We start from the raw sequence: 24,504 nt of genomic DNA, 5'->3' as shown, positions 1-24,504 counted from the left end.
ACATGGGGGTTAGTATATAATTTTTACGGAATTTTCTAAGCTCATTTAGTGCTTGGAAAAACACTACGAAGTTTCGTGGGACCCACCGAAAAACAGTATTGTAAAATTTTGAAATTTATATTGCCGCGAAACTCTCGACAAGTGGAGCGCTCTGGTACTCTCAGTTTTCTCATGGGGTTCATGGTTTGCGAGAAATCTAGCCCAAAAGTCGAAATGGGCTAAAACTTTCCGGATAAAAATTGGGCAAACGGCTCTATGGATTTTAGTGTTCTTGGTGTCTATGGAAAGCTCTCGAGGTGTAGATGGTATTTGACACAAGAATCGGCCCAATCGGTGGCTGGATCCGCCGAATTTTGGCTGGGAAGTTGAGGTGTCGCTCTATGCTTTCCCGGCATTCCAGGCGACGTCAGACGAGGGGGATGGTTGCTGGAGGGGCGCGGGGAAGAAAGAAAAGGAAGAAAGAGGTCGGTCCGATCCGGTCCGGTTAGATTTAGGGTACCCAAAATTGAATTTTTACTTTACCTTAGGACTAAAAACGAAGTCCAAAAATTTCGAAAAAATTCTAGAAAACTCAGAAAAATTCGTAGATTCTAAATATATTTTTGGTTTTACTACGTGGTCTTTAAATTAATTTTTAAAAATCATCAAAGTTTTATATTTTCGAAAAATCGAACCCGATTTCTAAAATCCGAAAAATCTCAAATAATTTTTCAAAATTTAAATAAAATAAAATATTAATATTTATCCATAAAATAATAAATTTAAAAATTAGGGGTGTTACATTCTTCCCCCCTTACAGAAAATTCGTCCTTGAATTTTATACAAGGCAAAATAAAGTATAAAATTACACATTAAATAGATAAGGGTACTTACTACGCATGTCCCGCTCTGACTCCCAAATGCACTCTTCCACTGACTGGCTCCTCCATAAAACCTTAACCATAGGGATCTGTTTTGATCTTAGCTGCCTCACTTGGTAGTCCACTATGGCTACAGGTTGCTCGTCAAACGTCAGGTTTTCTTTCAGCTCTACTACATCCTGCTGTAGCACACGAGAAGAATCAGGTATGTATTTCCTGAGCATGGAGATGTAAAATACAGGATGAACATGAGAAAGGTTGGATGGTAACTCCAACCGGTAGGCAACTACTCCAACTCTATCAGTAACCTCAAAAGTCCAATATACAGAGGTGTCAACTTGTCCTTCTTTCCAAATCTCATGACTCCCTTCATCGGAGAAACCTTTAGAAATACGTAGTCGCCTACTGCAAACTCTACATCCCTCCGTCTGGGGTCTGCATAACTCTTCTGCCTACTGAAGCTGTTTTCAATCGTTCCCTGATTAAAGGAACTATCTCTGAAGTGTACTATACTAGGTCTACATCATGCACCTTCGCTTCTCCCATTTCCGTCCAACACAAAGGAGACCTATACTTTCTCCCATATAGTACCTCATAGGGTGCCATCCCTATGCTGGAATGATAACTGTTGTTGTAGGCAAACTCCACCAAAGGTAGTTGATCATCCCATTGACCTCCAAAATCCAAAACACACATGCGAAGCATGTCTTCCAGTGTTTGGATTGTCCTTTTAGACTGCCGGTCTGTCTCAGGGTGGAAAGTGGTACTAAAGTTTAACTGTGTGCCAAGTGCCTCTTGCAACTTCCTCCAAAATCGAGAAGTGAACTGGGGCCCTCTATCAAATATTATGGAAGCAAGAACTCCATGCAATCTGACTATTTCTCAAATATAGAGCCGAGCATACTGTGCAACAGAATGTGTGGTCTTCACAGGCAAGAAATGAGCTGATTTAGTCAGACGGTTTATAATTATCCATATCGAATCATATCCTCACGTGGTATGAGGCAACCCAGTCACAAAATCCATAGTAATCATTTCCCACTTCTATTCTAGGATAGGGAGCTCTTGCAGCTTCCCTGACGGCCTCTGATGTTCAAATTTTACCTTCTGACAAGTCAAGCACTTAGACCCAAAGTCTGCTATGTCTCTCTTCATGCCATTCCACTAATAGCTATCTTTCACATCATGGTATATCTTGGTGGAGCCTGGGTGGATATTGTACAGTGTATAGTGTGCCTCTCGCATGATTTCATTTTTGAGATTGTCCACGTCGGGCACACATATCCTGGAACCTTACATAAGGGCGCCATCATTGGCAAATCCAAACTCACTACCTTCACCCTGCTGTACTCTTTCTATGATCTTCATCAATTGCTGGTCTCTGTGCTGGGAAACTCTAACTCTGTCTCGCAAGTCTGGTCTCATTGAAAAATGAGCCAACAATACCCCCTCATCTGAAAGATCTAAGATCATACCTTGATCCATCAACTCATGTACTCCCTGAATCAACTGTCTCTTCTCCGCTGATATGTGCGCCAAGCTGCTAGAAGATTTTATGCTCAAAGCATATGTTACTACATTGGCCTTCCCAGGGTGGTACTAGATGGTACAATCATAGTCCTTCAGAAGCTCCATCCATCTCCTCTGTCTCAAGTTTAAATCCCTCTGTTGAAAGATGTACTTCAAACTATTATGGTCGGTGTATATCTTGCACACTTCACCATACAGGTAGTGTCTCCAGATCTTTAGTGCAAAGACTACAGCCGCCATTTCCAAATCATGGGTGGGGTAGTTCTGCTCATGCCTCTTCAGCTGCCTTGAAGCATCAGCCACTACTTTTCCATTCTGCATCAAAACACACCCTAAGCCAACTTTGAAGGTGTCACAGTACATGGTATATCCTTCACCACTCATCGGTAGTATCAACACAGGGGCGGTGGTTAGACACTCCTTAAACTTATGGAAACTCTCCTCACAATCATCTGTCTAAATGAATGGAACATTCTTCCGAGTTAACTTAGTTAGGGGAGCTGCTATCCTAGAAAAATCCTGCACAAAACGCCTATAATAGCCAGCTAGGCCCAGAAAACTTCGCACCTCAATGACTGTTGTAGGCCTAAGCCAATCAGTTACAGCCTCAATTTTCTTGGGATCCACTTGAATGCCTTCACTAGAAACCACTTGTCCCAAGAATGAGATGCTTTCTAGCCAAAATTCACATTTTAAAAATTTGGCATATAGTTGGTGCTCCCTCAAAGTCTGCAATACCATCCTCAAATGCCACATGTGTTCTTCCTTGGTCCGAGAGTATACCAAAATGTCATCTATGAATACAATGACAAAACGGTCTAAGAATGGCCTGAACACCCTGTTCATCAAGTCCATGAAGGCTGCTGTTGCATTAGTGAGTCCAAAAGACATCACCAAGAACTCATAATGACCATATCTTGTCCTGAATGTTGTTTTGGACACATCCTCATTCCTGATTCTCAACTGATGGTAGCTTGATCGCAGGTCTATCTTAGAAAAGAATCTAGCTTCTTGGAGCTAATCAAACAGATCATCGATCCGAGGAAGTGGATACTTGTTCTTCACAGTCACCTTGTTCAGCTGTCTATAATCAATACACAACCTCAATAACCCATCTTTCTTTCTCACGAATAGAACAGGAGCGCCCCAGGGTGAAGTGCTCAGACATATGAAACCCTTGTCCAAAAGCTCCTGTAGTTGCTCCTTCAGCTCTTTTAATTCTGATGGTGCCATCCTGTAAGGCGGCATTTATATGGGATTTGTACCTGGAATAACATCAATGCAGGACTCTATTTCCCTTCCTGGTGGCAACCCTGGAAGCTCCTCAGGGAAAACATCCATGAATTCTCTGACAACAGGAACATTTTCCATGTTGACATCTTGTATAGATATATCTCTCACCAATGCCAAATACCCTTGACATCCACGCCTCAACATTTTTCTAGCACTAATTGCTGACACCAAATTATATGGAGCCACGCTCCTGTCACCATCAAAGCTAAACTCTTCCACACCAGGTATGTGGAAATACACCTTTTTGTTCCTGCAGTCTAAAGTGGCATAATGAGTTGCCAACCAATCCATTCCCAATATTACATCGAAATCCATTACTAGTAGAGGAACCAAGTCTGCTGGGAGGATCTTTTCATCCACTACTACTAGGCTACCCAGAAAAATCATATCTACATCTATGTTGTCACTAAGCGGGGTAGCTATAGACAAAGGGCATTCTAAAGTTGTAGGGTTTCTATCCAATCTCATGGCAAACACTAGGGAGACAAATGAGTGTGTAGCACCCGGATCTATCAAAACACGAGCCTCATAGGAACAAACTAGAAGAATACTTGTCACAACTGCATTGGAAGCCTGAGCATCCTGGTGGGTCAGGGTGAAAACCCGAGCTTGACCCCTACCCTGCATTGCAGAACCTTGATACTGACTTCTACCTCCTAATTTGCCTCCAAATCCATGTCCTCCTTATCCTCAGCCCTGTTGGCCACTAAACTGACTGCCTGCCATGCTGGAAGCACCAGGATACAACTGACGAGGAACATTTATAACAGAACCCTATGATCCCATCTGTGGCTCACTGAACACTGGACATTCTCTAGCAAAGTAACCCTACTGGCCACACCTGAAACATGCTCTTGAACCCATCATACAAGGTCCTGAATGTCCTCTTCCACACTATGCGCAAGGTGCCAAGGAGGATCCTGAACCAGATCCAGAACTACTGTACCCCGAACTGTGACCACTATTAGATCCATACCCTGGTCTGAATCCTCGAGATTTGTGTCTAAAACCACTCTTCTTGTTCCTACTTCTTCCTCTGTAACAACTTTGGCTTTCGCTATCCGTAGTACCCATGTGGGGAACACCTGAAGAACCCTCTGCTCTATTTTTCTTTCCCCTTCTACCGTCATCTCCAGTATAGCTAATCTCAATCTGTCAGGCTCGATCAACTACTACATCAAAAGACTGATCAGACATCATGGCCAGGTTTGCATACCTCCCGTCCAGCCCTTTAGGAACCTTTTTACCTTTATACTTTCTGTAGCTACTGCTGTAGGGGCATATCTGCTCAATTCCATAAATTCTGTAGCATATTCATCTACAGACCTGTCATTCTGCCTTAAGGCCTCAAAGGCCCACTGCTTTTGATCTCTGAAACTTTTTGGCACAAACCTGTTGATAAACAGTTCCATAAACTGGGTCCATAACAAACCTTCCATCCGAGGTAATATGTAGTCATTCATCCATTGTCTAGGCATAAGCCCCATGATATGCTACACACACTCTATAAGCCTCCTATCAGTCAACTGCAACTCCATCCCTGCCTGTTTACAGGAATCCAAAAATCGATAGGCATCGTTTGACACATCATAAGTACCAGTTTCTTGAAATTAATTATCTGTTTGTGAGGTTCCCCCCTTGGTGCAGTGAACTGCTGCTGTTGGGGAGGGTGGACCATATACTGTGCCATCATATCGATGGTTCTCTGCAAACCAATTAGAGTAGCTGCCATTAGGTCCATGGGACTTTGTGCCATAAAAGACTGATCCTGAACTGATGGCAGCTGCTCTTCTACTTGAGCAGCTCTAGGCCACCTACCCCGCCTCCTTGGGGCAAGCACCTCATCCTGTGCCGACACCTAGTCAAGCACAACTGGTTCTGGTGAAGTGCCAGCTCTCCTGCTTCTACGCATTTTCCTGAAATTCAGTAGCATTAGCCCACAAAAATTCAAAACAGCATGTTACACAACTCTATAGACTCATATTTACACACAATTATGTAAGGCAGAAACTAAAAGCAAAGATGACAATGCAAGACGAATGTGGACCCTATTTTCCGCATGTGACTCCTATTAAACTCTTCCCAATACTTTAGACAAATAATCCCTATGAATTTGGAGCCTAAGCTCTGATACTACATTTGTCATGACCAAACCTATGGGCCAGACCGGTACTAGGACCTGGGCCAACCTAAAGCCCCTGAGGCCCGTAGTAAGCCTAACTATTCCTCAACCCAACTCTAAGACCCATTTGGGCCTAATTTTAAGAATTCAACCTGATAGAGTCCGACTATAAAATGAACCTTTTAACGGGGAGTTTTTGACTCACTCGACCTGTAAACACAATATATAATCAATTTTGGAGCTCAGCTCACCCTCCACATACTCATAATAACATAAAGTCAAATGGGAGCTTAGCTCCCTCATCTAGTCCAGCATACATGTATATAATAAGTTTACAGGTCCAACATGGCAAATTACATTACAGACCCAAATCAAATAAATATTTCTAACACATGCAGAAATTCTAGGAGTGAACAGAATTAAACAAATATTACAGACATTAATAGATGACCTGTGAAGAAGAAAGGCAGGTAAACCACAGCAATAATCCTCCTGTAGCCTGGAAAAATAATGAACAGGAGTGAGCGTTCGACTCAGAGAGTAAAATATCAATTTTAACCATAATCTCTATAGCTATCTAAAACTAATGCACCCTGTGAAGTGAAATGTAACACCGTCATAAATTTCATACAAATCACATCAAAAAGGCAATTTGGAGCACTCACACACCCAACACTGTCAAACAATACATATATGGGAGCTGATCCCCTATACAGCCCTCTTAATCCAACCTCTGCCAGCGAAGATCTCAAGCCGGACTTTCGCTTAATAAACCAATATGGGGTCCCAGCGAAGAACTCAAGCCGTGTCTACCCCGAAGGACCGGGTCCCAGCGAAGATCTCAAGCCGTGTCTACCCGTCCTGTCCATATCCAACACTATACCACACGCACGCCAACGCATACACACTGCTCCAAATCACCACAAACAACATCCATGGCATTTCAACATTTATAAATACAATGTAAAATGTGCCTACTGTTTAACTATATAGATACATATATATAAGTGATGCATGGACATGCTTGAGCATATAATAATATCGAAATTACAATTAAAATTAATATTTTACTCACAAACTCAATCGAAGTCATTGTGGAGGCTGGGCGGAGGAGGAAGGTTGTCCCGGTTCACTTGACAATTTTTATTATAATTATTTAGTACATTTGACTCAATACAAGCTAAGAAAAAGATCAAAGATGTCCTAAGTCGTATCGAAAATCCGACAGAGTCTCTCCTATACCTAGGACCTACCCAACATGCAAAAAGAATTAAAACACACTTCTATATCCACAAACCATATATCCACAACTCAATCACATCACACAGCCCCTCTTGGGCCCATCCAAACAGTCATCAATCGCAATATGTAAAATTACAGTTTAGTCCTTATAATTAACCCTTTTTGCAAAAACTACCCAAATAAGCTCTAAAAATTCTAAAACTTTACCCCGCGGTCTTTAGCAATATTAATAAGCTAATGCAAAAAGAATCATAATTTTTTGAGTTACCACGAATATTTTATGAATTTTTAGTTCCATTTAAGTACTAAAAAATTAAAAAAAAGTAAGGTTCGGGTTTACCTATGCCGATTCCGATCCCAGGAACGTGCTCGGGACGTCTGACAATGGTGGGGTAGCCAAAATCTCGACTCAATTCCAAGACTTTTTTGGTAGCCTGTCTGTCTGGCCAGAAATTTACAGACTAGGCAACCGTTGAATTTTTCGCGAATTGAAGGTACCTACACGAAGCCCACAACATGGGGGTTAGTATATAATTTTTACGAAATTTTTTAAGCTCATTTAGTACTCGGAAAAACACTACGAAATTTCGTGGACCCACAGAAAAATGGTGTCGAAAAATTTTGAAATTTATATTGCCGCGAAGCTCTCGATGAGTGGAGCGCTCTAGTACTCTCGGTTTTCTCGTGGGGTTCACGGTTTGTGAGAAATCTAGCCCAAAAATCCAAATGGGCTAAAACTTCCCGGATAAAAATTGGGCAAACCGCTCTATGGATTTTGGTGTTCTTGGAAAGTTCACAAGGTATAAATGGTGTTTGACACAAGACCCGGCCCAATCGATGGCCGGATCGATCGAATTTTGGTCGGAAAGGTGAGGCGTTGCGCTGCACATCACGTGTCTTCGTGCGTTCTAGGCGGCGGCTGGTGAGGGAGATGGTTGCTAGAGGGGCGCCGGTGAGCTGGGAAGGCTGGGGTGGTGGCTAGCCGGCGTGAGGAGGAGGGAGGAGAGAGAGAACGGGAGAGAGAGAAAGAGAGACGGGACGCGCGCGGGGAAGAAAGAAAATGTAGAAAGAGGCCGGTCCGGTTCGATTAAGGGTACCCGAAATTAAATTTTTACTCTGCCTTGGGATAAAAAACGAGGTCCAAAAATTTTAAAAAAATTTCAGAAAACTCAGAAAAATTCGTAGAGTCCAAATATATTTTCAGTTTTGCCACGTGGTTTTTAAATTAATTTTTAAAAAAATCAAAGTTTTATATTTTCGGAAAATCGAACCTGATTTCTAAAACCTAAAAAATCTCAAATAATTTCCTAAAATTTAAATAAAATAAAATATTAATATTTATCCACAAAATAATAAATTTAAAAATTAGGGGTGTTATAAATACCAATAATAAATTTTTCTCTATACACTTTCAATTATTTTCTTTATAATTTACATATAAATATTAAATATTAAATTTCATTATTTAAATTAAAATAATAATATTAATATTAATTTATTTAATTTTATAAATAAAAATATTTTCTAAATTAAAAATTAAAAAATATTTATCAAATTAAAATTTATTATGTCTTTAATTATATTATATTTTTATGAAAAGTTTTTGGTTATAATTAAATTTAATTATTAATTTATAATAAATAAATAAATATATCAAAACAATGTAATATCATATTAGAGAAATTATCAAACTAAAATAAGAATTCTAACATTACTATAATTTTATGTGAATTTAGTTTCATAATACATATATAATTTATTTAAATTTTGTTATCATAAATGTGTTATATTAAATTCTAAACTTTTAAAAGTTAACTTATAATTGTATTAGAATTATAACTATAATTATAGTTATAGAATTATAATTTTACATATAAATATTTTGTTATTAATAATTTTTGACATAATTTTCAATCATAAATCAAATTGAAAAAATAAATATATTAATAATTATTATAAATAATTAAAATTAAATAACAAAGTAATATTTATTATGAATAATCAATTAATTTTTATGATAATTAACGATATAAAGAATTTTAATTAGAGTTTATTCAAAAATAATTTTTAATAAATACTAATTTATTAAATAAATGATTTGCTAGAAAAAAGAAAATTATATTTTAATACTTTTCTATATTTAGCTATATACATATATTGTTGTAAATAAAATTTTTAATCTCATAATTTTTTGAATTACAATTTTATATATATGTATTATAAAATTATTAATAACTAAATGCACGAACAATTCCCAATTATATATATATATTATCTATATACCCTTGTATTTAGATGATTTTACTGTAAACGGGCTTTAGAAGTTCTCTATTTGTATTGAATCCCCATATGTATCTACGTGTAATCAGATCATCCACTTTTTCAATTTATGTAAAAGCAAAACAAAATTAATATAATATAATGTGATATAATTAATTTAAAAGGTAAACTTCAACTTCAAACTAGATTCATTACACAAACCAAATTATATTGATTAAAAGAATTGAAAATTTAATTAAATTAAACCGATAAAATGATTAACTTAATTGATTAATTTTTTTTTTAATAAAAGTATATATGCACACACAAATGAAAAATCAGTGTAAAAACTATATTTAATTTTTTCTTCTATAAATTTAATTGCATTCATTTTTTATTTTATTATTTTTATGTTATAAATTTTCTCTGTTTAATATTTGATAAAATTTTAATTTGTTAAAATTTTTTTTATTGATATGAGTGAATTTATTATCATATTATTTTAATCTAAATATTTTTTATTATAAAAGTATTTCTAAAGAAATTTATTATCTATTATTTATATAATACATCAAACTTGCAATAATTTTAAATAAATTATTATTTTATAATATAATTAATATTTATTTAATATTATACTTGTTTAACCTTAATTCTACCTTGATTAAACATTAAACCCTTTGCTTTTATCGATTCTTTAACTGGATCAATTTTGAAAATATTGGTATTACCTTTGATCTCAAATAAAAAAAATATTTTTCTTGTGCGTTTGTTTGGTAATTGTATAATAGACCTAAATTTTTATATATTGGGCCCATCTTAGAACCTGTTTAGCATTGTTGTTAGAATTGATATTTAGAAAATCACTTTTTTAAATATATTAATTAGAGAATATTAAAAAATAATTTAAAATTAAATTTAATAAATTTTAATAATAAAAACATTAAAATAACAAAATAATATTTTTTCCAAACTGCTTTTTTTAACCGTATATAAAATAGTATTTTTATTCAAAAAAACAGTTTTAGCCCTCCAAATGCAATGTCTAACAAGCACTTAATTTTAACTTATAAACTCAAATTAACTTATAAGTTCATGGTACTTATAAGCTAAGTTTTATAAATTAGGTCAAACATCTCTTAATCCATACTAAGTTGATGCATAAAAGAGTACATATATATATTCATTTTTTTTTTCTTCTAGTACAATTGCAGCTGAAAATTCTACAAGAATCAAGCCAAAATAACATTATTGCAAGGTATTTGTGTTTCAATTCAGATTCCAGGCAGTGGCTGCAGCATGTGGAGCTTGAAGAAGGAAGAAGGAAGATGAAAACCATTCACAGCTCATCCTGAATATCAGATTAAGAAAAAAATGTATGTTGTTAAATAGGTGCTTAACAGTAATCCAGACAATAAAAGGTCATGTGCTCTATGTCTATACTATATAGAGTGAAATTCAGTGAATCAATATAGGGTTTGTTTGATACTATTGTTAAACCTGCTGTTGGGAAAAACAGAACTTGAAATATATTAGTTACACAAAAGATTCTTTTTAGAAATAATAGCTTGAAGATAACTGAGTGATCGCCCCGAAAGAGAAGGTATGAAATAAAAAAGAAACATTTATTCTTTTCAAGATTTTTTTTTTTTTTTTTTTTGTGCAGTATTTTCAGAAGTTTTAGCTGTGGAATGGACAACATCCAATTAGGTAAAAAAGGCAAGGTTGAGGCTTACATGATAATCATCCATGTAATCACGGGGATGCTGCAAAAATAAGACATCATAAGTCAGAATTTGTATCCATGAACGAAACTAGATATTGCAGTAGTAAGGTAAGCAATGCACCAAATATACGGAATAATATTCAGGCATATGAAGTACGAACCCTTCTGTATTTATCTCTATATCTGTCTTGGTGGCGACGATCATACCCTCTCTCTCTTCTCCTCCTTTCACCTTCCTCTCTAGCTCTTTGAGCTTCCTGCACATGCAAGGACTCAAAAGTACTTAGAAATCATTGATAAAATTAAAAGCTCACTACAAAAGTAACAGATGACAAGAAAAACTAACCTCTTCCTCCCTAGCTTTTCGGATTTTTTCTGCTTCCTCAAAAGCTTCCTTTTCTATCTGAAGTTCCAAAAGATAAATCTAAATTAGCAACTGCATTATATGATAAAACTCATCATTGAAGTAACTAACATATGACATTATGAAGCTAGCATCCACCAGCATCAACACACCTCCCTATTGGCAAATACTTCCTGGACCACTTCTTTTGCATATTCTGGATCATCACATATCAAAACATTGTCAAACACTGACCCGGCCTTAACCTGCATTCCAGCACATGATAAGACATGCTCATATTATAAATAAAATCACTGGTTGAAACATGAAGATCAGGGCATGTCCAGATCAGCATATTTAGTAATTCCTACCTGCCAAACTTCAATCCCCACATATTTTATTGGCTTAAGAACGTAAAGATCAGGATCATCTTCAAACTCTGGAGATATTAAGCAGAAAATGAAAAAAAAAAAGGTGGGTGGATTAGTTCTTTATATCAAATTTTCAGACCAAAAATTTTAATTACTTTCCATCAAAGATATCACAAGAATACCTGGATTATCAATATAAGGAACCTTCCATTTCCCCTTATAATTAGGGTTCTTGATTCTCTGCCAGTATCATCAAAAGTTACACCAATTAAGAAACTAAAATAAACAAAAGGTTTAAGCTTTAATTAATAAAAATACCTTGGGCTTCCATGGTCCTTTGTATGCTGGATTTGGTATCATTGCTGGCTTCCATATACCATTTACTTCATCATCCCAATCATCAGGCTAATAAGGAAAAGAAAATGAGGTGTATCAGCTTTTCTTATTTTATTGTGTTTTGCATATTCATCCAAGCCAAAAAAACAAAAAGTACAGCATAACAAAGCAGCCTTTGGAGGGCACAACTGACGCAAAAATCAGCTAAGTGGTTACATCAACATCAAAGACGCAGGCAGCATTCATACTGTTCGTTTTCATCAAAAAGTAAAAATCACAAGTAAACAACTAACCTCTTTAGCATTTGGGTCAGGAATTTCTTTTGGAATTTTATCATATCCCTGCAATATTAAAAGTATAAAAAAAGTGAGAGTGCACTTTAAGCATTGCAATTACATATACAATGAATGATCAATAAGAAGAATATACATGGTTTCATACCTCGGGTTTTACAGCATTAGGATCATCAATATACTCTCTATATTCCCAGTCTTTAGGCTGTGAGAAATTGAAATAAATGTGGATAAGGAAAACCAAAAATTACCAGATTTTAATCATTTAGGCAATTCAAAGCCAGACATATATGGAGCTGCTCAAAGCTTAAACTGAAACCTTTTTGGCATTGACATCTTTAATTTTTCGTGGAGGAAGAATATCCCAATCTGTGTACATGCTTCCAGAATCCCTTTCCCGGCCATCAATAAGGATGCTATAACTTGCATCAGGCCTTAGAATAAATGCGTAGAAATGAGTCAATTTGTCAGTTTCACATTCTAAATCCTTCTTTAACGGATAATTTTGGCCCTGGTATGAGAGTATGACGTGCAGCTTCTTTGTTTGTGTGCCACATATATCTGGTCCAAACATTAAACTGCAGAAAAGAATTTGACATCAATACAACGCCTATACTAGTGAAACAAATAGGAAAGGCCAAAAACTGGAAAATAGGTGCTTAGTAGATATCCTCAAAGAAGGTATTACAGGTGATGAAAGCAATAGGCAATTGATATGTTAATCGTGAACATTACAGAAATATAGGCCAAAACATATTAACTTAGAAGAAAAAACAACAGCAACCTTAGAATATATGGGAAAGTAAAATGTGTCATTCAGATATACAATAGGCTTGTGTTCATATTTTGAAGGAATCCACCTCAAGTCCCATCTTGCAAGAACTGAAATTGTTGTGCTCTAACCATGTAAAGTTTCGTGCAAACATATGCTTCTTAAGATAGTGCATTGTTGATGAAAATTAATTGGCTGAGGCTTAGGTTTTGAGACATTTGTAAGTTGATTCCAATCCAGTCACTCAAAATTATAGCCTATTTCCAATTGTTAAGACCAGTACTAAAGCCATGGGTTTCAAATCCCATTTATAACAATATCCCAGACCATAAAAAATTCCATTTTGAAATTAATCATGTGTTCATATGTGAATTTGACTAGGTACCATGTGCATGGTAAAGATATCTTTTGAGCTAGAGTTCAGGTTTCGGTGACCTTGAAGATTTAATGTTCAAAGGAAAAAAAAAAAAAAAAAAAGAGATGCACTAGATAAATTATTCTTTTCTAGGAAAAAAAGATTGCCCAAAGGATTAATGGAACAAATGATTGGCTACTTACAAGAATATAAACTGCAGCAAAGGATTAGAAATCAACTACATTTTCATTAACATTACTGGATGAGAGTTTTGCCAAGTTAGGAGAACCAGGGAGATCATGCAACCTTCATGAGACATGAGGTGGCAGTTGGCATCCATATGGCTGTAACTGGTGAATTTCTAGCTCTTATCACATAGCAAAACAAAGCCCAGTTACTTTCTGTATGGTTTAGGAAGGCCATTTTCTGACCATCATTTAATAGGAAATTAGAAATAGGATAAATAATCCTCAAATTATGTTACCGTTAAGGAAATGTAAATGTTTGTAATATGTGCAATTTTAGCAGACGATATAACTGATTCATCAGTTCCAAATGGCAATAACATGAAAAGCTTGTATAAAAGAAAAACCTGTATGGGGTGTCTCCACCGAATTTCTTTTGATTTACAAACCCAGAGAGAAGCTTTATGTAACCACCACCACACTCAATTTCCTGCTCAAACCTAACTGAATATTGGAGAACCAATGTTCTGTTCTTGTTACTGAACTCTGGTATCTTTGCAGATATTGCATAATGTTTGGCATCACCACTTGTTTGAATACCTATAAAATATCCAAATCAAGAGTTAAATAACTTTCTGCTTGCAACACAGTGGAAGTCACACCTATAGTTTACATTTTAGAAATTTTTTTTTTTTGGGTTTGAGAAGATGACTAAAAATTGAATGTTGTGACAAAGTAACATCAAAATTACAAAAATAAATTGTAATTATTGGAAATGCATTATTCGTTCTGTGCACCTCATAGTTTAATTAAGTTCATGAAAGTTCCAAGTTGAGCATGACTCACATTGCCATTACCTTTGGTTTTGGTCTAATAGTATTGTACCATACGAAAAATGGCAATGGGCATGCAGTTTGTCAAAGGATTCATGTACATAAACATCTTTGCTTTGGAATCAAATCAACAACTAAAAATAGAAAGAGCATACCTTTATCATCTGGATCTCCAGACCACTTCCCAGCGGTGTGTTTGAACGAGCCAGCCTTTCCTTCACTTTTCTTCCAGTCAGATTTAACCCAACGGCTTTGCCACCCATCTTTTTCCACCAAGAAAACAAAAGATATCAGAAAAGGTAGTGGAATTTAAGATTAATCCTAAACAATTAAAAGAATGATAGTACGGGATGTCTAGCTTTTAATATGACAGAAGTAGGCAGACATACAGTTCTACCAGAGCTTAGTGCCTATGAAGCATGAAAAAATACAACGAATTTGAAAGGCCACAAATCTCAAAACTTTCATTTCCACTCGATTTCTCTTGTTCTCTCAGAGAAATTTAAAGAAGAAACAACGAACAAGTACCAGATTAGTCTTATGGAAGGGCTAGTTAAAAAAAAAAAAAAAAATCTTCATTTTCATTTCCAATAATTTCTTAAACTGTGTATCAAACATCTTAGTTGCTTGAGCTTAATCAGCAACAAAACAGGGCATTTAGCGAAAATCATTACTTGCACCAACACTATAGCAAAATGGGTATGACAAAATTCAAATTTCACCTCAAATTCTTACTCTTTTCTTCCTATTGTTTTCCATCCGTTTCTTGCATTTTCCCAACAACCAAACAGAACATATGGCAAAAAAAAATAATAATAAAAAAAAAAACATTAAACTTCCCATGGGTTAGTTAACCAAGCATGGATTTTTCAGTTGATGACATTGCAAAACAACTTACTAAAATAACAAACAACAGAAACATAGTTGAATATTTTCTTTTCTTGGGCTTTTAACCATGGATGACAGTTCAAGAAACATATACTGAGGACTGTGCCAAAATAAGAAAGGAAGCCAACAACTATAATAAAAGCGTAGACAAAGAGAGAACAAAATTTACCATCAAATTTTTCCTCAAAAATAATCTCAGCAACTGAACACTGGACAAAAAGAAACAAAAGTGAAAGCTCAAGTGTAGTAAAAATCCTATCTAAACCAAGTTGAGCCATTATGAAGAAAACGGCGGTGCTCCAATTGCTAGAAAGAAGCTAAGATGCTGACTAGTTATAGAAAGCTTAATACATGATTGACATGGGTTTCTGGTTCAATTACAATTTGTGCCATCGACTGGGTAATGCGGCCATTGCCAATGCCATTACTTGTTTCATTGACCTTGGACCAAGTGCTTGGCGTTTCAAGTGGGGTGGGTTGGGTCTGGTCTGCTGCTAGTGAATTTTTATGTGTCGTTATTGGATTACTGGGATGAGATTAGGAAAGCTACTTTCTTCATGCTACCAATTAGAACTCAGTTGGACGTTGCAATGCCCAATTATATTTTATTTGATAAATTTGTTCATTAGTGACAAAAATTTCAGTAATTTCTTGATTATTGAAAAAATTTATATGAGAAATTATTGACTCTTACTAATATTAATTTTATTCAATGATTTTTAAATATAAAGGGATGTATTTAAAAAAAATATCAAGTTAAAATAGTAGATATTGTTGGACTAATAATTTTATGATTAGCTATATAAACAAAAAGTTAGTAATTAAAATAAATATTATTTAGGCATCAAACTTTCATGAGTGAAACCAATTAAAAGGAAGGAAAAAAAATTATCAAAGATATCCTTTTAAGTAGATTTCACGGTTAATTCAGTTTGAATCAATTTCAATTTAAAGATTAAGGGACCTAAAATTATATTATAGAGCCTCTGTAAGTTTCAATTTTGATTTGATACTAATTTAATCTAACTTTTATTTAATTTAACAGTTAAACATTTTTTTGAAAGGAAAATTTTAGATTTAACCATAAATTCAACTAAATAAAACTATCCGATTTTAATTCAATTTTAAAAAAGAAAGAAACAATTTGATTCAGATTGATTTTGGTTTGATTCCAAATCCCACCATCACTAAGCCTATTTCCAAAGACGTTTCCAAATTGTCCTTTTCCCATCTAAAGGAAACTAGGTAGATTGTGTGCTTAAACATTGTGATAAAAATTGAAGCATACATCCAAAAGCAAAAATCTCAATTTATTTTATTTATTACATTATAGGGGCTCCAACTCCAACCCCTTCTATGGGCAATGAACATTGGCGTCAATTGTTCAAAAACAAGGGCAGTTTCTGAAGTATAAGCTCCATTCACCTTGACATTTTCAAAGTCATCTCTAAGTCCACAAGGCAAGACTATGAATGCTCAAGGAAGGGGGCTAGTGATGCATAAAGATTGAAGGGGACCAATCAGAAACTCATGGGACCCATCAATTAGCCAATCTAAATTGTTACTGGTGTACCAGCCAATTAAGTTTCAGGAATAATAGAAAATAGTTTAACTGCAGAATACTAATTAAGTATTTAGCCGCTAGTCTAGTTTGATCCAATCACTGAAAGCTTAAAATTCATTTGTTCCCACTCTCGATCTCCTTCTGACAAAAATAATCAAGTATTGAGCCGACTGGCCATGCATCTTTGTGCACATTGGCAAGCTTGGTCCAAAAACTCCACTGCATTTTCTCTATTTCACAAATCTAGCCTTTTCATATGCATTACAGTATTACCATCTCTGCCAAATCATGAGTTTCCTTCAAACAAAATATGCAATCTGGATTACTAAATAGAGAAGACCAAATGATTCCTGAACTTGGTTAAAGTAAGAATTAATTGAGAAACTGGACAAAAGAACATCTAACCTCAGGGCAAAATAATATCAGCACCAAGTAAAAATAATTTCTGAATAGCTAAAATGCAAATCTCATGCAGCAATGTGTTGTCACCTATCATTGCTAATTCTCCATGCAATACCAAAATAATATATTGCCCGATTGTAGTTGCATTTCAGATGCACATTATATTTCCACACCAATTACATCTGTGAGGAAATTAAAGAAATTTTTATTGAAAAGAAACTTTCATAGAGGCAATGAACAACTAGTGTCAACCAATAGTTCCTGCTCATTGGACCATTACAAATCCCTTCAAGTGGATGCGCACCATTTCATTTCAGTCACAGATATCAAAAACAATCCTCTTCAAACAGATTCGGGAATGGACAAATCCAAGGTGTCTCAAACATTTTTGTTCGAAAGAAAAATAGAGACCAAGATTTGAGAATTTTTAACTAATGTTGCTAATTCTTCATAGAAAAGAACAAAAATACTACTTAGAACTTCATAGTTCTCCCTATTTCGCCTGAGGGTGTGAAGCTATAAAGTCAACAGCAAGGTTGACGGAACTGATCTTATCTGCTTCGTTATCTGGGATCTCAAAGCCAAACTCTTCTTCAAGGGCCATCACAACCTCCACGCTGTCCAAACTATCTAACCCAAGATCATTTTGGAAATGGGCATTTGGTGTGACCTGAAAAGGAAATGCATAGCTTTTTCAGCTGATAGTACTAAAAGGCAAAAGCGAGTCCATAATGAAAAAAAAATTAAACACACACACACACACACAGAGAAACTTGCAAAAGATTCAAAAGGAAAACACCAAAAGAGCACAAGGCAAGAATAGTTAGCTTACATCACATTTTGGATTCAAATGTGGACACGTTAAGGATTGAGGTACTTTCTTTCTAAAAGCAACATTTCAATTGTGAATGAGTGACCATATGATATTGCTTTTCCACTCGAATCTTAATCAATCAAAGTTGTCACTTGCCAATCATTGCACACTCTTTGCTAGCAGTGAAAGTAACAAAAATACAATTCAATCAAAATCCCAGGTCAGGGACATTTTGGTAAAGAATTCCAAGTATAAACTGGAATGTGGTAACCACTATAAGGATTCATCACTTACATTTCTAAATCACCAATGAAATTGAGAATGAGTTACAAATATTGATTTAACAAGCATAAAAATTTCGTCACATCTTATGATATGGATTCAAATGATATAAACATTGAGGCGTCCTCTACTTACGACGCGTTACATCGGAGCCCGAGTGTAGTGAGAAATATGCAAGGGTGTAGAGCGTTCATCGAAAGCGACGCCCCATGCCGGCGTCCGGGTATAGTGTTTAAATGAGCAAGAGTTCCCACATCATGGACGAGTGTAGATAAAGAAGTTAGTCCATAGGGCAGATAGCAGAACAGATAGTGAAATAGAACACCAGATAGGCATAGATAAAAAGAGAAGATATCATAGAAGGAGATCAATTAGGAAGGAACATGATAGAAGGAGATCAATTAGGAAGGAATATCAGGGTTGGTACTTGGAATATTGGATCACTTATAAGAAAATTGACGGAGCTTGTGGATACCTTGAAAAGAAGAAGGGTGAATACTGCTTGCATTCAGGAGACTAAATGGGTAGGAGAGAAAAATAAGAAAGTAGGTAATTCAGGGTACAAACTGTGTTTTACCGGAAAGGAGAGAAATAAGAATGGTGTGGACATAATCATAGACAGGACATTGAAAGATGTTGTGATAGCTGTGAAAAGAGTAGGAGATAGAATTATACTAGTAAAGCTAGTACTAGAAGGAGAAACAATAAATGTAGTTAGTGCTCATGCTCCACAAATAGGACTAGATAGTGAGAGTAAACAAAAGTTTTGGGAAGATATGGATGATCTAATGCAAAGCATACCAAATGAAGAGAATGTTTTCATCGGTAGAGATTTGAATGGATACGTAAAAAGTGATAGGCAAGGCTATGAGAATGTTCATGGAGATTTTGGATTTGGCAACCGAAATGAGGAGAGAAAAAACATTCTGAATTTTGCTATGTCATACAACCTAATACTAGCAAATACCTACTTTATAAAAAGAGTCACATTTAGTGACTTTCAAAAGTGGACAACATAAAAGCCAAATTGATTTCTTCTTAACCAGGAAGACAAATAGAGCTCCATGCAAGGATTGTAAAGTCATTCTGGGAGAGGCTTTAACAAGTCAACATCCGTTAGTGGTCTTGGATGTCAAGTTTAGAAATAATTCAAGTAAGGTTAGAAGAAATGGTGTAGCTCGAACAAAGTGGTAGGAATTCAAAGGAGTAAAGCTAGTGAAGTTCAAAAATGAGCTTCTCGAGTCTGAAATATGAAAGCTGGATATGGAAGCCAATAGTATGTGTATACAAATGACATCAAAGATTAGAGAAATAGCTAGAAAAATACTTGGAGAGTCTAAATGACATGGACCACCCTTAAAAGAGAAATGGTGGTGGAATGAGGAAGTACAAAAAGCAGTGAAGAGAAAGAGAGAATGGTATAAGAAAGTACCTAAGTGTGTTAATAACGAGGCATATGAACAGTACAAGATAGCAAAGAAAGAAGTAAAAAAGGCAGTTAGTCAAGCAAAAGCGCAGGCCTTTGAAAACTTATATGAAAAACTTGAAACTAAAGAAGGGGAGAAAGATATTTATAGATTAGCAAAGAGGAGAGGAAAAAAATGTCAAGATCTCAATCAAGTTAGGTGCATTAAAGATAAAGAAGGAAAAGTGTTAGTGAAGATAAGGACATTAAAGAAAGATGGAGAAATTATTTTGATGATCTCTTTAATAATAGTCAAAATGGTAATAGCGTAAATATAGACTACAGAGCAATAGAAAAGAATGTGAATTATAATAAAAAGATTAGATCTTTTGAAGTAAAGGAAGCACTTAAAAGAATGAAAGTTGGTAAAGCCTGTGGACCCAATGGAATACCAATTGAAGTGTGGAAGTGTTTGAGAGATATAGGAGTGACATGGTTAACTAAATTGTTTAATAAAATTCTAAATTCAAAGAAAATGCCTGATGAATGAAGGAGGAGTATTTTAGTACCTATTTTTAAAAATAAGGGAGACATATAGAGTTGTTCAAACTATAGAAGAATTAAACTCACGAGCCATACCATGAAGTTGTGGGAGAGAGTTGTGAAACATCGACTACGTCATGATACTTCTATCTCTCCCAATCAATTTGACTTCATGCCTGATTGTTCAACTATGGAAGCGATCTTTCTTATTAGAAACTTGATGGAAAAATATAGAAATGTGAGTAAAGATTTACACATGATTTTTATCGATTTGGAGAAAGCTTATGATAGTGTTCCAAGAGATGTCTTATGGAGAGTGTTAGAACAAAAGAGGGTATCTATTAGGTACATACAAGTGTTGAAAGACATGTATGAAATAGCAACTACTATTGTGCGCACAGTGAAAGGGGACACCAGAGATTTTCCTATCTCAATTGGATTACACCAAGATTCAGTTACTTTTTTACATTAGTTTTAAATGAATTAATGAAACATATACAAGAGAGTAACCCTTGGTGTATGATATTTGCAGATAATATAGTTCTGACAGATGAGACGCAAGAAGGAGTCAATAGAAAGCTAGAGCTTTGGAGAAGTACTCTAGAGTCAAAGGGCTTTAAGTCAAGTAGAACGAAGACAGAATACATGCATTGCAAGTTCAATGAAGGCCGAACTGGTGATAGGGAATGAGTTAGTTTGGATGAAGTGATACTGTCCCAAAGTAATCACTTTAAATATCTCGGCTCAGTCTTTTAAGTAGATGGGGAATGTAAGGAGGATGTTAGTCATAGGATTAAAGCCGGATGGTTGAAGTGGAGACGTGCCACGGGAGGTTTATGTGATCACAAGATTCCCAATAAGTTGAAAGGAAAATTTTACCGTACAGCCATACGACCAGCCATGTTATATGGTAGTGAGTGTTGGGCACTGAAGAAGTCGTATGTGTCTAAGATGAGAGTTACAGATATGAGAATGTTAAGGTGAATGAATGGCCATACTAGATTAGATAAAGTCCGTAATGAGAGTATTAGAAAAAAGGTAGAAGTGGTATCAATTGAGGATAAGTTGAGAGAAGGGAGATTGAAGTGGTTTAGTTATGTGAAGCGTAGACATACGAAAGTTCCAGTTAGACAAGTAGAGCACATTAGAGTAGAGGATAGAAAGAAAAGAAGGGCCAGACCTAAACTAACTTGGAGAAGAGTAGTATAACATGACCTAGAAGCATTACACATTTCCGAAGATTTAACCCAAAATCGTTTAGAGTGGAGCAAGAGAATCCATATAGCCGACCTCAAATTTTTTGGATAAAGGCTTAGTTGAGTTGAGTGCAGGAGAAGAAGCTATACATATTTCTTCCTTTATTTTTCTCAAGTATTTCTCATTAACAACTAACTCAAAAATCCACATCCACATCCACATCCACCTGAAAATATAGCTTTTACTTCAATATCCACTATCCAGCACACGAATCAAATTTCTATTCTAAGTACCAAAAAAAAAATCCATAAAGGATGAGGATATAATGCTTCTATTATTTCACCAAATCAATTTACACGCCATGCAGAAATACTCCATAAGCACTCATTTCATTTTGTCAATTCTGATCCCATCATATAATGTATCACTAAGGGTCTGTTCCCTTGTGGAAAACTAGGGTAGGTTTCTAAAAAAAATTTCCATGAAAACTGGAAAACTGAATCTCATGTTACATATGCCAGTTTTCCAAATGGAGAATTGAAAAACCAGTTTTCCAAAATTTAACTAAGGTTTAGAAAATAACTTTTAAGTTATTTTCCATTGTTTTCCTTTATAACAAAAATCTTGTTTTCCACACTTTTCAAAATGGAAAACAATAACTTTTATAGCCAAAATTAAACTATAAAATTAAGTAATTATTTAGAAAAATATTTATTTACAATAATAAAAATTTAATTATATTATTATAAAATAAATAAGTAGCACATATTAAAAATTTTAAAATTAAATAAGTTTTTAAATATATTCCACAATGATTTTTTTTAATTATGAAAGATATGAATAATTTTTTTTTATTTTCTTGAATTAGAAAATTGTTTTCTATCATCTACAAGTGAACACATTTTCCATATTTTTATTTAGTTCAATTTAATACAAGTAAACCGGCCCTAAGGATAGCAGATCCAGGTTATCCTCAAAGAAAAAGAAAAAAAGAAAGAAAAGATATCACATCCAGGTCATCGAAATGATTATTCTTGGGATGAAGGGAAGACAAACAAGCAAGAAGAAAATCAAAATCATAGTGAAACTATTCTTCTACCCAATGTATCCAATTCCCTCTTAAGTACTATAGATAATTAATTCCGAAATCTACCAGAGAATCTACTTCTGATCCACAGTTTCTCAGTAAGTTAATAATCCAAAAGAAAACAGCATTGACATCAGTATCTAATAAGAAACAGAGGGAAAAAAAATCCTTCAAACCAAATATGACATGGCAATAAGAAGTTGGTTTCAAATCAGCATCATAATAGGTCCTGCTCACTTCAGATAATCAAATGCAGCAATGCGTAACACAAGCAAGCCATAAGTATGAAAAAAAAAGCCATAAAAATGCCACAACTTAATGAATCACAAGTTAAAGAAATAATGCCACTTTAACAAATTATCAATCTACACAAAAAGCATAACTGTGTCCAGTTCAAATACAAGACCTTTGCTTTGGTTTTGTAATGTCTATCTAATTCAGTATTCCTAAATCTCAGCAGAAAGACTGAAATTTTCACAATTTCGAGTTTGCTCTATTTTCACTACATTACTGTTCGCTTGCACACATACTGTTTGGTGCATTGTCAATCTTGCAATAAGCCATAAATTTCTTACGGAAAGGAACTCAAATCATCAGTAAACCAGTAATAAGAAAACAACATATCTGAACTAATGGCTAGTATAACCTGGAAACTCTCAACCAATGGAAGCACATTGATTGAATAACAGCAGCAAAGAAAAAAAAGAAGAGGGGGGGGGGGGAGGGGGAGAGGGGTTGGTGGTGTGTGGGTGAGGGGGGTGTGTGGCGGCATTGACAACAATCACAATGTATTCAGGTAGCTTCCAAACTTAAAAATAACAATAAAGATTCTCAGAAAGTAAGTGAAGGCCCTGTAAGAAAAAAGAAAACCAAAATAAGCCAAAGTGGCCCTTCTTCCCTCCAAGAAGGGAGCTGCTCGGAAAATCCTTTCATTTCACTTATAAATGAACACTATCAGTACCATTTTCACTTTGATATTCCAATGATTAAATAAACCAAATTCCCCAAAAGAAGGCACAAACAATCCAAGCAAAATAAATCATACCTGAAAAAAAAAAATTCTTCTAGGTAACAAATTTACCTTGAAAAATTAAGTCCCATAAAACCCCATAGCTTTGAATTCAGTGGGTTTAACAAGTTGGTCTCGGCAAAATCAATTTAACAATTTTTTTTTAAAGCCTCTTAACAATTGTTTTTTGATTATTAAACAAAGCTCAATCCATAAAAATAAGGATTTTTTAAAATAGCGAAATCATAGGTACTAGTCCTGAAAACAAAGAGGAATTACCTTGGAAGGATCGACCTTCTGGAAGTTCTTGACGACACTGATGACACGATCCGCGACCTCGGATTTGTCGAGGAAGGAGCCCCTCACCTCCTCAGAGAAACGGCGAAATATTGCATTGAATGAAAGGGCAGAGAGGCCGGTATTGAGTCTAGGGTTTTGAGGTACGGTCTGAACATTAACTCTAAAGTACTTTAGCAAAGCTCCTCTCGCCGCCATTTCAGTGCTTCTCCCTCTCTCTCTCTCTCTCTCTCTCTCTCTCTGTGCGTTTGTTGAAAGAAGGTTCTTTGCTTTCTCACTTGCAGTGAAGTGGGAGAAATGCGAAAAGAAAGATAAACATTCATGTGGTTGTAGACCGACACCGTTTTAGTCACAAAAAACAAGCTTACTGTTAACGGAGCTTGGAAAATAATTACTCACCGCATTTAAGTACTTTACCACTGTTAAAAAAAATATATAGTTTCATCCTTTTTTTTTTGAAAAATAAAAAATTTTAAAGGATTGAAATATTTTTATA

The 24,504-nt window shown here is 35.2% G+C and overlaps 2 protein-coding genes across 3 annotated transcripts; both read right to left on the bottom strand.

The window, feature by feature from the left end:
- Window positions 1-10,362: 10,362 nt before the first annotated feature.
- Window positions 10,363-15,794, bottom strand: LOC110659924 (calreticulin-3). 2 transcript variants are annotated; one of them, XM_021818013.2, is made up of 14 exons: window positions 15,578-15,794; window positions 14,676-14,783; window positions 14,095-14,287; window positions 12,695-12,953; window positions 12,524-12,580; window positions 12,376-12,423; window positions 12,065-12,151; window positions 11,929-11,986; window positions 11,747-11,814; window positions 11,549-11,641; window positions 11,379-11,435; window positions 11,194-11,289; window positions 11,043-11,072; window positions 10,363-10,657 (listed from the first exon to the last, which is right to left on the bottom strand). In XM_021818013.2, exons 1-14 carry the CDS (start codon window positions 15,684-15,686, stop codon window positions 10,646-10,648), a joined length of 1,275 nt encoding a protein of 424 aa, XP_021673705.2. In that variant the 5' UTR covers window positions 15,687-15,794; the 3' UTR covers window positions 10,363-10,645. The 2 variants fall into 2 exon arrangements, with proteins under 2 accessions (XP_021673705.2, XP_058005531.1); XM_058149548.1 differs by lacking the exon at window positions 11,043-11,072 and having other exon boundaries at window positions 15,578-15,792.
- A 1,769-nt stretch (window positions 15,795-17,563) lies between these two features.
- Window positions 17,564-24,309, bottom strand: LOC110659925 (acyl carrier protein 2, mitochondrial). The gene is made up of 2 exons (XM_021818014.2): window positions 23,991-24,309; window positions 17,564-18,044 (listed from the first exon to the last, which is right to left on the bottom strand). The coding sequence occupies exons 1-2, from the start codon at window positions 24,204-24,206 to the stop codon at window positions 17,868-17,870; spliced, it is 393 nt and encodes a 130-aa protein (XP_021673706.2). The 5' UTR covers window positions 24,207-24,309; the 3' UTR covers window positions 17,564-17,867.
- Window positions 24,310-24,504: the final 195 nt, after the last annotated feature.

The sequence above is a fragment of the Hevea brasiliensis genome, chromosome 7 (assembly GCF_030052815.1).
Source record: "Hevea brasiliensis isolate MT/VB/25A 57/8 chromosome 7, ASM3005281v1, whole genome shotgun sequence".
NCBI lineage: Eukaryota > Viridiplantae > Streptophyta > Magnoliopsida > Malpighiales > Euphorbiaceae > Hevea > Hevea brasiliensis.
Note: the sequence above shows the minus strand (reverse complement) of the source record. Positions and strands in the feature narration are given on the sequence as shown.